The 12,665-nt window shown below is 29.6% G+C and overlaps 1 protein-coding gene and 1 long non-coding RNA gene across 13 annotated transcripts; one reads left to right on the forward strand and one right to left on the reverse strand.

Annotated features, from left to right (window-relative positions):
• Nucleotides 1-2,110: 2,110 nt before the first annotated feature.
• LOC114406708 lies at nucleotides 2,111-6,447 on the reverse strand. Of its 12 annotated transcripts, none has more exons than XR_003665486.1 (6): nucleotides 5,362-6,447; nucleotides 5,109-5,229; nucleotides 4,615-4,968; nucleotides 3,717-3,800; nucleotides 3,103-3,205; nucleotides 2,111-2,669 (listed from the first exon to the last, which is right to left on the reverse strand). It is a non-coding gene; the product is annotated as an uncharacterized LOC114406708 (long non-coding RNA). The 12 variants fall into 12 exon arrangements; XR_003665484.1 differs by having other exon boundaries at nucleotides 4,615-4,667; nucleotides 4,900-4,968; nucleotides 5,109-6,446; XR_003665482.1 differs by having other exon boundaries at nucleotides 3,103-3,202; nucleotides 5,109-6,447.
• A 2,166-nt stretch (nucleotides 6,448-8,613) lies between these two features.
• LOC114406709 (heat stress transcription factor B-3-like) lies at nucleotides 8,614-12,122 on the forward strand. The gene is made up of 2 exons (XM_028369484.1): nucleotides 8,614-9,160; nucleotides 11,368-12,122. Exons 1-2 carry the CDS (start codon nucleotides 8,924-8,926, stop codon nucleotides 11,824-11,826), a joined length of 696 nt encoding a protein of 231 aa, XP_028225285.1. The 5' UTR covers nucleotides 8,614-8,923; the 3' UTR covers nucleotides 11,827-12,122.
• Nucleotides 12,123-12,665: the final 543 nt, after the last annotated feature.

Consider the following 12,665-nt stretch of genomic DNA (forward strand, 5'->3'; position numbering starts at 1 on the left):
TATATGATCTACAAGAACCTTCAATCCAAAGGTGAATTTTAAGAAAAAAAATTATTTAATTAAAAATTATTAAACGAAGTAATAGTTGATCAAAGTTATACTACTACAATTTAATTCATAAAATTTCAAATTAAAAAGTTAATAAGATATATTGATGAAATGAGATCGATGAAATCGTAATGCATCACAAGGTTTTAATTCAAGTATTTTTATAATATCCAAAGGATTAAGTCCACTCGAGTATAAGACACGTCACATTGTTAATGTCTTTCAATCTTTACCCATTTTTCAAGGTAAATTTGATTTTAAAAAACTGGAAGAGGTTTGAAAATGAATCGAGGTAAAAAAGTGAATCTTTCAAGAATGGTTTTGGGAGACTTTTAAAGACAGTTTATAACCATCTTTGAAGTCATCGTCGTGGAAAGTCAATTCTTTCTACAATGATTTTATGATTGTCTTTGTAGGGTGTATGGTGTCATTTTTACAACGGTTTGCTAATAAACTGTCTTAGAATTATTTTTTCAAAAAAATGCAAAAAAATTATTCTAAGATGGTTTTTATATTTTCTAAGATGATTTTATTCCAAAATTGTCTTAAAATGTCTTTTAAAAAAAAATAAAAAATTGATAATTTTAAGATAGTTCTTCAAAAACCGTCTTAAAATATTTTTTTAAAAAAAAATTAAAAAATTAAGGATTCTAACACGATTTTTTCAAAAATCGTCTTAGAATGTCTTTTTTTAAAAAAAATTGAAAATTCTGAGACGGTTTTTCCAAAAACCGTATTAAAATGTATACTTTCTAAAACATTTTTTTTAAAGAATCATCTTAGAATATCTTTTTTAAAAAAAAGTTTAAAAATTGACTAGAAATTAATATAATTCCACTATAAAAGAGTTCAATATATCAAGAAGTGGAGATGGAAAATTCTAAGAATGATACAAAAAAGGAAAATTCTAATAAAGTAATACAAAAAAGAAAAGTTCTAATAAAATAATAGAAAAATTAATCAATATGGATAATGAAAATTCTAGAGAATATGATAAAAAAACAAAATACATAAAGGGCCTAGGAAATCATTAACAAATTTTACAAAGATCTGCGTTTGCTACATCTAAATGACGAGTGTTGCTAGGTGCACCCAGCATTATTGCTGGTGCACCCAACATTCTAAGAAAATGACAAAATTACCCTTGCTTGGTTTTCCTCTTCCGAATCAAGTTGATCCGGAAGTCTCTTCTGGATCAACTTGATCCGTAAGAGACTTCCGGATCAACTTGATTCGTAACTTCCAGATCAACTTAATCCGGAAGTCTCTTACGGATCAAGTTGATCCGAAAGAGGAAAAATAAAAATTTTGTTAATTATACAAGATATTTAAAGATATTTATTTCATTAATTATAATATAATTAAATATATTTATTTATTTTATTGATTATAATATATTTATAAATATTGATTTATTATAAATAATTAATACTAATCAATCATAATCATAATTCATGCTAATCAATCATAATTCCCTAAAAGAGGATATAAATAATTTTAGAGTTAGCAATCATAATGCAGTTTTTGAAATTGCTAACTCTGAAATTATTTATATCCTCTTTTAGGGAATTATGATTGATTAGCATAATTATGATTATGATTGATTGATTAACATGATTGATTGATTCTGAAAATTGCTAACTCTGAAATTATTTATATCCTCTTTTAGAGAATTATGATTGATTAGCATGATTGATTGATTAACATTAATTATTTATAATAAATCAATATTTATAAATATATTATAATTAATAAAATAAATAAATATATTTAATTATATTATAATTAATGAAATAAATATCTTTAAATATCTTGTATAATTAACAAAAATTTTATTTTTCCTCTTCCGGATCAACTTGATCCGGAAGAGACTTCCGAATCAACTTATGGATCAACTTGATCCGGAAGAGGAAAACCAAACAAAGGTAATTTTGTCATTTTTTTAGAATGCTGGGTGCATCAGCAATAATGTTGGGTGCACCTAGCAACACTCCTAAATGACCCTGAAAGTTCGCACAAGCTAATGACACTAGTTAATGAATTGATACAATTGCCAATGTTGTAGGTAAAGGGGTTATTTTACTGAACTCTTGAGCATGCAAATATAAAAAAAGTAATTAGTCCAGATAAGTTGAGAACACAAAACAATATAGAAGAGTAGTTGTGGTTGGACTATCTACATCTAAGTTTGGCTCAAACTCAAAGTATTCAACCCATGCTAATCATTGTTAGTCTGGAGCTAAGAATTTTCAAACTGGATTTTTTTTTTTTACAAATACTAATAGAGTTATACAAGAAAAACTATGGAAACATGTCATGTCATAACTAACCTAGTAGCCTGTTTTTATATTACATACACTAAAATATCCCTTAGGGGAACTGAAATATGTAAAATGACCTACAGTCGAGATGTTATCTTATAATCCAATATCTTATAATCCATAAACTCTACTAGCAGAAATCCTTGTAGTCCCCTTGCTAGCCCAGTAGAATTGAATGAATGAAATATTTAGCAGCACCACTACCTAACATATCTCCATCTCCTACATAGTGAATATTTTCATCATTTTCCATCACCTTTACATTCTTTCCACCACAATTAACATGAAAACAATGTGAATCTGCAATAATAGAAAAATGAAGTTAGAAAATTTGTGCCAAGTTAAATAAGGTGAAACAATCGTTAGTTTTACAAGCAGGTTGATTTGGTCATTGCCACGTAAAATTGTTGTAAGAAAGGTCATTGCATACAAATATCAGGAAAAAAATATATTATCAATAGTCAAATGTTTTTAATTGTACCACCATATACACAATCATATTTTTAGTTCGTGCAAAATCTATCCAATATGCTATTTTACAAGAGTTGAACCAGAAGACTTATAATAGATTCATTAGCTAGAAAACTTTGGATCGAACAAACGAACAATCGATCGATCCCTATATATTAAGAAACAACATTTGGATCATGAATAACTAAAATTGATTTCTATCTTGCAATTGAATAATTTTACAATGAAAATAACAGGAAAAAAAAAGCTTAAAAAAACTCACCTGAACTTGCTATAAATGTTGAGAGTACGCTTGGCTTAACCCAATTGAGCTCATTGTGTGGACTCAAGTAGCTCATGACTCTAACTTGGGCCAAGCTTCACTACTAAAAAAAGATACATGGTGCTTTCCATAGAAAAGTTTGTAAGCTATAAATAATTGTATTTTTTTACCATATTAAAGGCTATAATAATTAGGTAGGCTTGATAAATCAAAATATAAAAAGAAATTTGGTAGTCCAAATAATAAAAATTGGAAAACTATAAATTATTACATGTGAGCAAATGCTCTTGCATATTCTTAATCTTCTTTTGAACATCCAACTTTACATAAATTAGACAACAATTATGTCATTATCATATTTTTTAATGGAATAATACATAAGACCACATGACAAAAAAAGTCATTTATTAATGGTCTAAATTATTTTCTAATAATACGTTTCATACCTTGCCTATTTCAAAGTCAAACAATTGATTTATAACACTAACATAAACTGCAATAAACAACTAAGGTACCGCAACTTGAAATATTTTAAAAACTCTAACATGTTAATGAAGTTTAAAAGTAGCATACAATTGACTATTTGGAAAGAAATATCATATTTGGAGTCTCACCTGTAACACACCAATAAAAAATGATATAAATATATTTGATATTTTCTCCACGTTAAGGAGAGACAAAGAAATTGTGCATAATGTCTGTCAAAGATAAATAAAAAATATCTAGTTAAAACATTAAATTATCACTATTATTCAAAAAAATGTTTAATATAAATGAGTTGAATAGTATCAATCATAACATTCGAGGATTATGTATGAGTAATATTGGAAAGTTTGAACTTACTATGCTAATCAATGTGTATGGATAACAAAACTTGTAGAGAACAATTAAGAAATTTTTGGAAGAGTCCAAATTATTTTAAGGAGTAGAAGCATGAGGTTCCGAATCAAAAGATGGTTTAGGGACCGCATTCGGAACATATTTTTTATTGCAATCTTGATATGTAGACACTGTTTCAAAGCTTTTGCAATGATGGTTCAAACTTGGCTGTTGTAACCTCAAAACATTATATTTTATTTGAGTTCTCCTTTTGTGTTGTGAAGCTTTTGCTCCACAAGAGCCTAGAACACCAGAAGTTGGATGTAGTATAAGTGGTCATGCACACAAAAAAAGTCACCATATTTTTTTTATTATAGAAAATTGTAAAAATTACAATTAGGCTAAAGGAAAATGTATTGAAAATGAAAGGAAGAAAATAACCAAGTCACTTAAAAGGTGCAATTATTAAAAGGGTACAAAAGGGAAGCTAGGCATTACATAAATATATTGGTGCAAGAGGAAAGATAAGAAAGATTCAAAAGAAAAGGAGCATAAGGAATGCTTCTTAACCAATATCTTTATCTTTCAGGTGTGATCGTATTCTTTCATATGACACGGGAATAAGATTGCTTAGATATGGAAAGACTAAACTCAGGTTTTCAAACCACAGACTAGTGACTGCCACATACATACATGGCTAGAGCCGAGGTGTTCTCCAAGGAAGCTGCATAAATCCCTTACTTTCACTGATGCAGAGATTGAAAATAAATAAGTAATGGCAAATTTAGGTAGTTGGAATTTAGCCAAATAATCAGGACAAGTTGCTTTACATTGCTTTCCTAAAATTTCAATGAACTATGGGATTGCAACAACTATTATTTGTCTAGGCATCATGGTTAACATGAATATATTGAACATCTATAAAATAATGACGCAAGTCACAAACCTATGATAGCAAGTAGCAATGTAGCATCATACCTTTCCTGCACTACTTCCAACGACCATTAAGAAACCACCATCTTCATCAAACTCCAATGCAGTGATCTCCTACAAATATGGAAAGGTTAACAATAAAGATGTCAATTGCACAAAAAAATTACCATGTAATCTATAACCTCATATTTGGTTATGATATGGAAAAAAAGGAAAGGATAAACATTTCCTGCCCATTTCAAACTTTTGAGTACCTGGTTAACATCACCACTAGGTCCAACAACATCAATTCTTCCAATTGAAGATCTCACTCGCATGTCAAAGCATTCCACAACACCATCTTCACCACCACAGGCAACTAATACATGAAGCTAGCTAAAATTCAGACAAGATTAAATTTCCAGTGATTTGATATGAAATTGCAAGGTACGCACACAAAATATACAAAGCTTTAATAATTGAAGAAAATAAAGCAGGGCAAATCAGAATTTAAGTTCCAGTATTTACCTTAGAGAAACTACATTCAATGCAGGGGAATGTGTGTTAAGGGAGGAGAGGAATCATCCTTGACAAGTTAGAAAATTAGCTTTCCAATAGTTTTTTCCACAAAGAAAACATTAACTAATGTAAACAATTATTGGAAATACAAAATCTAACTATCTATTTTAGTTGAAGCTATGTAGTTATCTAAACCAACCAATCCCTCCATAAAAGACCGCTTACAGTTTACAAACACAACAAATATTAACGAATGTAAACATAAACAAAATGAAGGCAACAACTATTGGAATCAAAATATAAACATAAATTTATTTCAATTGAAGTTATGTTGTTACCTCAACCAACCAACCAATCCCTCCGCAATAGACTGCCTACAATTTATTTACTTAAAAACACGAGAAAATATTATCGAATGCAAACATAAATAAAATAAAGCAAAACAAAACAACTATTGGAATTGGAATATAAACCTAACTTTTTTATTTCAATTGAAGCTATGCAGTTCCTCCTCTGTAAGAAGAGGTCACTTACAATTTACATTTTACAAACACAGAAAACATTTGTTAAGTAATATAAACATGAATAAAATAAGGAACAAAAACTAGTGGAGATTATAAACCTAATTGTGAAGTACTTGAAAATCAACGATCTCGAAATCCAAGTGGTGTTCGAACTTCAAGCCTAGCTCCTTGACCTTGTAGACCTTGACTTGCGGCGGATAGATGCCGGAAGCAATGATGTACTCGCCGTCGGGAGTGGCCTTGATTTTGGTGGCGGTAGTGGTGAAGCGCAAGTCTTCAAGAAGTTGCATACCAAATCAATCCGACTTAGAATTCAACGCTAGCTTCCGTCTCTCAGCCATGGCCATATCGTACTCAAACTTCAACACGTTAGGTATATGAAAAGTGTCCTTCACGTAGAACCACCTCCCAAACGTGCTCTCTTCAATAACTGGAAAGCACAGATACAAGATAGAGCTCACAACCTAGAACCAAACCTCGTCGAGGAAAACCCCAAGTGCGGTCCCAAGGAAAACCTGAGCCAGCTTATGTGATGAAAAGTCCCCATGACGGAGGAGCCATAAGAAAAAAAAAATGAGATAGATTAAAGTGTCACATCAAAGATAATATTAAGATAAATTATATAAATGGAAAATAATTTTTACTACATTAATTTTGTAAAATTGAATTAAGTTCGTGAAAAATTCATTTTATGACAAAGCAGAGACAGTAATAAAATCTCATTTTATGAGTTTAATTTTAATTTTATCGAAAACCAACTATGAATTATTTCAAATTTAACTTTTAAATAATTTTATTATACAGAACAATCATGCTGGATGATTGTATAATTTTTTTTTACAATATATCCGTGTATTTTAATTAAATTCACAATATATTATGGTTAATATGAGAGTTTACAGGTAAAAGTGAGATTAATCCAAGGATTGAGTGTAGTGGGTAGGTAAAATCCTCTAGGATTAAAGTTTTAGGATTCGAATTCTTCACCTTGCGGATAAAGTTTACTTCTCTGGTAGGACTAATTATTTTTAAGTCTTTCATTCACATATTTCACATGATAAATTATCAACGATTTCAGAATTTAATTTCTTCCGGCGAACGAAGATTTTGACTTTTCAAAAGTAAATCTAATTAAAAGTGTCATTGTAGAGGTTGTAATAGATATTGTCATATTAATATATCTCAGTTTCCTAACTAAGATAACAACAAAGTTCAAATAGATATATAAAGAAATAAAAAAGTATGAGAAAAGGGTGAAAAACTGCAAAAGTAGTTGTAAAAACATGAATAGTACGTCTTTCTTATCATTGCGATCTTTGTTTTTTTTTTTTTTTTTTCCCAGGGGTTGCCTCCTTTGATCATTAATTAACCAATTCGTTAAAGCTTCACTGTAGTTTTGGTTGCTACTTAATGGCCCGTGGCCAAACCAATTGCGACAAAAAAGGAAGCTAATCAATAGTAACCAATGTCTTCGGAATATTTTTCACTTGAAAAGGATGTGATGTTGAGATAAGCATTTTTTTAAGAATAAAAGTGTAAGATTGTTATAAAAATATTATTATCATAATATCAAGGTAATTTTATTCTATTATCTAAATAAAATTAATTCTTCTAAATAATTGTTTTCACATACTGAAGCATAAATTAACTTTTGAAAATATTTTTTTAAATCAGCTATGCTAAAATTTAAACTAATTAGTTCAATTAGTCCTTGTCTTTATACTTTGCTACATGCCTTTTTTTTTATTAATTTCACCAATAAAAAGAAATTTAGAGTGTTTGAATTAGTTCACTAGAGATTAACATTTCCTCTTTTTTTTTAAAAAAAAAAAAGTTTTCTAAGAAAACTTGTTTCTAAAACTAAGCTGATTATACACTTTGTCCCTTAACTTTATAAATAAAATAAGAATTTATTTAAAATATACTGATAATGAAAAAGTTTGATAAAATGGAAACTTTTATAATAATTATTTTTGAAGTGATATCTAAAATAATTTCTAATTTATTGACAATATAAGAATCTTAATTTAACTCACATCACCTGAAATCTAAACTCAAATTAATTAAATATATACTTGCGTAAGTGATCACTAGTAAGTCATAAAATTAAAGTTCCTACAGCATGCGATTTTGTAGGTTCATGTATGCATGGTATAAAGACTAAAGTGATCTAGGTTCATAGTCAATATAATTTTTTTCTGCACGCGGTTGGCTTTGTACAAGGAAAGAACAGTCATATCCGAATGGAAGAAAATTTTGCGTCTAAAATAGCACACAAAGTCAAACGAAGTCGCTTCCTTTCATGGAAAACCCTCAAAGCATTAGATCACATTGGATGAAGAAATCAAAGCAAGTACCCAACCTGCCAGTAAAAGCCTTGGATGGAGGAATTTGCACGAAAGATACATAATGAAACAAATCTTTATATAATGTAGAAAGTATCAGCACACCTAAATGACTTAAACTAACATTATTTTCGTAGAAAAAATGTTACTTAAGGACAATCCCACCAAACACTCCCACGTGCAAAGTTCTTCATCTTCTCCAATCCTCCATTCAAAATTTTAATTTTAACAACGCCTTTTATAATGGGGTGGTGTTTCTCCCAATTTTTTAATCAAGTTAGTCAAGTTGGTTTATATGACATTTTAAAAAAAATGATATTATTGGGTGTACGTGTCATATATATATGGTTGTGCATTTTTTAACTATATGGAAAAAAGAATGTGCATGCCATGAAGCCTCTATAAAAAAAGGGGTAGGCTTAGTGCGTACGTTTTAACTATTTATTCATAGAGAGAAAGCTAGGAAGAGAGAAAGAAGGAAAATATTGAAGCTCTTGCAATTCTCATGAACTGTGGAGTCGTGTTGGGTTTCTATTGTTGGGGTTGGGAGTTCTTAACTGCCCTTCTTCTCTTCTCTTCTCATCAACCTTATTGATCATTCTCTTCATCCTCCTCTTCTTCTTCAAAAACCAATTTCTTTTTATATATATACAAATAAGGAAGACATCAAAGAAAAAAATAGCAAAATATTTTTTTAAAAATATGGAAGGAACAAGTGAAAAGGGGTTGTGGGAATGTGGAAGGAAGTGCACTCCACCACCGTTTTTGTTGAAGACTTATATGCTCGTGGACGATCCGGCCACGGACGACGTCGTTTCATGGAATTCCGAAGGGACGGCGTTCGTGGTGTGGCAGCCAGCGGAGTTTGCTCGTGATCTCCTCCCAACACTCTTCAAACACAGCAACTTCTCTAGCTTTGTGCGCCAGCTCAATACTTATGTACGTATGAGTATGAATTATATTACACTCTATAATAAGCATATGATTACATGATGATTTTCTGCTTAGGGTTATTGTTTTAACAACTTGACCTTATATTAAAGATTTAACTTCTATGAAATACTTAAAAGGCTGGCTGTGTAAAGTGGGATGATGAAAATCTATATTGATCTTTAATTTAAAGAGAAATTTATTTATGAAATTTTTTAAGTCAAATTAATGGTAAATACACAATTGAATTTCTCACTTTAAATATGCATGTATCTTCTTGCCTTAAGAGAATTGAAACTTCCAAATAACAAGAGACCGAACTGGACAAATGAAAAAACATTTTTGGCTAGTAAGTTTTATTGAGAGAAAAAATAGTTTTCTTGAGTTCATGATGATGGAACAGGTTAACAATATTTGTTTGACCTAGATTAGGCTTTAATTAGTTTATAGTTTTCTTCTTTAATTATTAGAAATGAAGGAAGAGCTTGATGTTAAGTTTCTCATTTAAGAAGCGATGTAACCAGAAGATAGAAAATATATTTTATGTTTGTCGATCAACAATCAACACAGGATTTCAGCCTTTCAGGTAGTAATTCCATTCCTATAACATTTTTATAATATAATTAATTGTTCCATGTAAACGTACGTACGGCTAGCTTTAATTGTGTGTGAAGTCTCCTAGAAAAGACTGAATCAAGAATTCAAGATTAACATTATAAAAAATACTGCTATGAATGTTTTTATAGTTACCCACTTAATTACATATTTTCACGCGGTATGTGTATTGATATGATGTGTCTGGTCAAAGCCGATCCTGGTAATGAATTTCATACCTGCTCATCCAACATTCAAGTCAAACACATACAAAAATCAATATTAGTGGGCGTGGTGTCGTGCAAGACTTAGTAACATTTTTTCTATTAACTAAATTTGATAAAAACACATATATACAAAAATCAATAAAATTGTTAATTTAGACTTTATTGACACATATTAAATTTATCTTGCATTTACTCTATCTATCAATCTAATGGATTAAAATATATATAGATTTTTCTTAAGAATGAAAAGGCCAAATATGACCATTTGAGTTATTAGTTACTGTCTTGATCATATTAATCTATTTTGACTAATAAAATTATCTTTAGTTTCTCTTTAAAATATTTTTTTTATTATATGAACAAATCATCACCGTAATTTGAATTCATTTATTTTTAAATCTCACTTTCTTTTCAAGTGAGTTTCAACTACTTGATGTGGTTATGATGATCGACTCTCCAGGTTTTGAAGTTTTAGATTATTTTAGTGTACCCACTTTTCATCAACAAATTAAGGGAGTCCTCATACCCACTAACCACTGTAGTGCCAAGCTTGTCGCTGCAATTCAAAAGCTTAATTAAGCAGAATGATTGGAGTATGCCTATTTCCATTGTTTTTCAGAGAAAGAAACAAGGTTTCTGATTTTCTAGTTATTGATCAATCCCATAAACTCCCTCTAGGAATGAATATTAATTGCATGCTTGAATTAGATTCAATTTTTTAGTAATCAATTCCAAAATCATATTGAAAGCTAAAACAAACAAATATTAATTGCTTTTACTTCATGATGATTTTAGTTCCAAAATCAATTATGGTAATTAACTATCCAAACATGCATGCTAATATAGAAACATTAATTGTTTAGATTCCCCACCTGGTATTTGTAGGGAGTAGCTTTTCCTGGACCGTATACTAGCATTTATTTGAGTTAACATTGGATAATCTAAAATTATTTTTAAAAAATATTTGATGTAATTATATACACTTACATGTTTAATTAGTTAATGTTTCTAAAATTGATTGAGTTATAATAACGTTAAATAGATTTTCATTGAATATATACAAATTTTATGAGTTTTATTAATTTGCTTTTAGAATAAAAACATTTGAACATAAATAATTTTACATCCAAATCAAGTTTAATTTAAATAATATAAATTTCATTCAAAATAATTTTTTTTCGTTTCATATCCAATCCAAATGAGTTGGCAAGTTAAAGTTTGTATCTGCAAATTAAATTCACTGTATGTTTAGACCTAGATACTTCCATTGGTGCATAGATTATTAGAGCTTCTTCTACACATCTCTGATTTGGATTTTGTACCGTACTATATTCTTTTCCTTAAAAAGTTGACACCAAAACTGAAAAAGCATTTATCTATGTTGCAAATGTTTAGGGCTTTCGTAAAATTGCAACAAGCAGATGGGAGTTTTTCAATGACAGGTTCAAGAAAGGTGAAAGAGAACTTCTACATGAGATTCGGCGAAGAAAAGCTTGGACCAGCAAGCAACAACCAAAGGCACCAAACCAAGCAACACTCCAAGACTCTGATGAAGATCAAAGGTCCTCATCAATCTCATCATCTTCTGGTTACACTACCCTTGTGGATGAAAACAAGCGACTCAAGAAGGAGAATGGGGTGTTGAACTCTGAGCTCACAAGTATGAAAAGGAAGTGCAAGGAACTTCTTGATTTGGTTGCCAAATATTCATCACATGCAAAAGAGGAGAAAGAGGATGAAAGGCCAATGCTGTTTGGAGTGAGATTAGATGTTCAAGGAGAGAGGGAGATGAAGAGGCATAGAGCTGAGATGAGTGAAAGCGCAAGCATTATGTTGTCTCAGTCATGCAAATAGCTAGACATGTTATTATACATAGAAGCTTAAGAGTATTCAGTATAGATACTGAAAAAGTAATAATCAAATATTTGGAAGTCATATATTTGATTAATTAATGGATAGTTAGGCTTGCAAAGAGTATTTTCGCCCTAGTTTGTAGTTACTTTGGATATCATATTGGATGCATCAAGGAACTAATTAAGACACCTCAAGCATATATAGCATATGCTGTAATTATATATGTAGTGTGATTCAGAACCGATGAAACATAATTTATGTAAGCTTAAGCGGGTATCAATTAGTTCATTGTTGTCTAATGTGACAAAGTAAACTTGGAGCGAGTAGAAGTTTGCAGGGAAGGATATACGGATCCAAAAACTTACGGGGATCATTTTTCTTTTCCCTATGTTAGAATATATATATATATATATATATATATATATATATATATATATATATATATATATATATAATTTTTAACAGATAATTTTTTAATAAATAATGACTTCTACAAATTATTTACGGCTATTATACATAAAGTTGAAAATGATTTTTATTTCAAACGATAAAATTTTTAATAAAAATATGTAATAAATTTTGGTTTAATTAATATTTTGGTCCTATATTTGCATTTTTTTTGTTTTAGTTCATATAGTTATAAATTCTAGGTTTAGTCCTATACAAGCAATTTTTTATACTTCAGTCCTTATGCCTCTATTTTATGGCAATTTTACATTACCAAAAAATTAACAAGGACTAAAACAGAGAAAAAATGTTCAGATAAAAAATAAATTTAAAACGTAGAACTTTTAATTATAAAGACTAAAATATAGTTGAATGTAACCATTACCTTGTTT

Source organism: Glycine soja, chromosome 3, assembly GCF_004193775.1.
Source record: "Glycine soja cultivar W05 chromosome 3, ASM419377v2, whole genome shotgun sequence".
NCBI classification, from domain to species: Eukaryota; Viridiplantae; Streptophyta; class Magnoliopsida; order Fabales; family Fabaceae; genus Glycine; species Glycine soja.

Excerpts from the sequence above, each read along its gene's own strand:
- LOC114406709 (XM_028369484.1), top strand. The coding sequence starts at position 8,924 with ATGGAAGGAACAAGTGAAAAGGGGTTGTGGGAATGTGGAAGGAAGTGC. Across the intron at positions 9,161-11,367 it reads TGCGCCAGCTCAATACTTAT|GGCTTTCGTAAAATTGCAAC; the intron begins GTACGTATGAGT and ends GCAAATGTTTAG.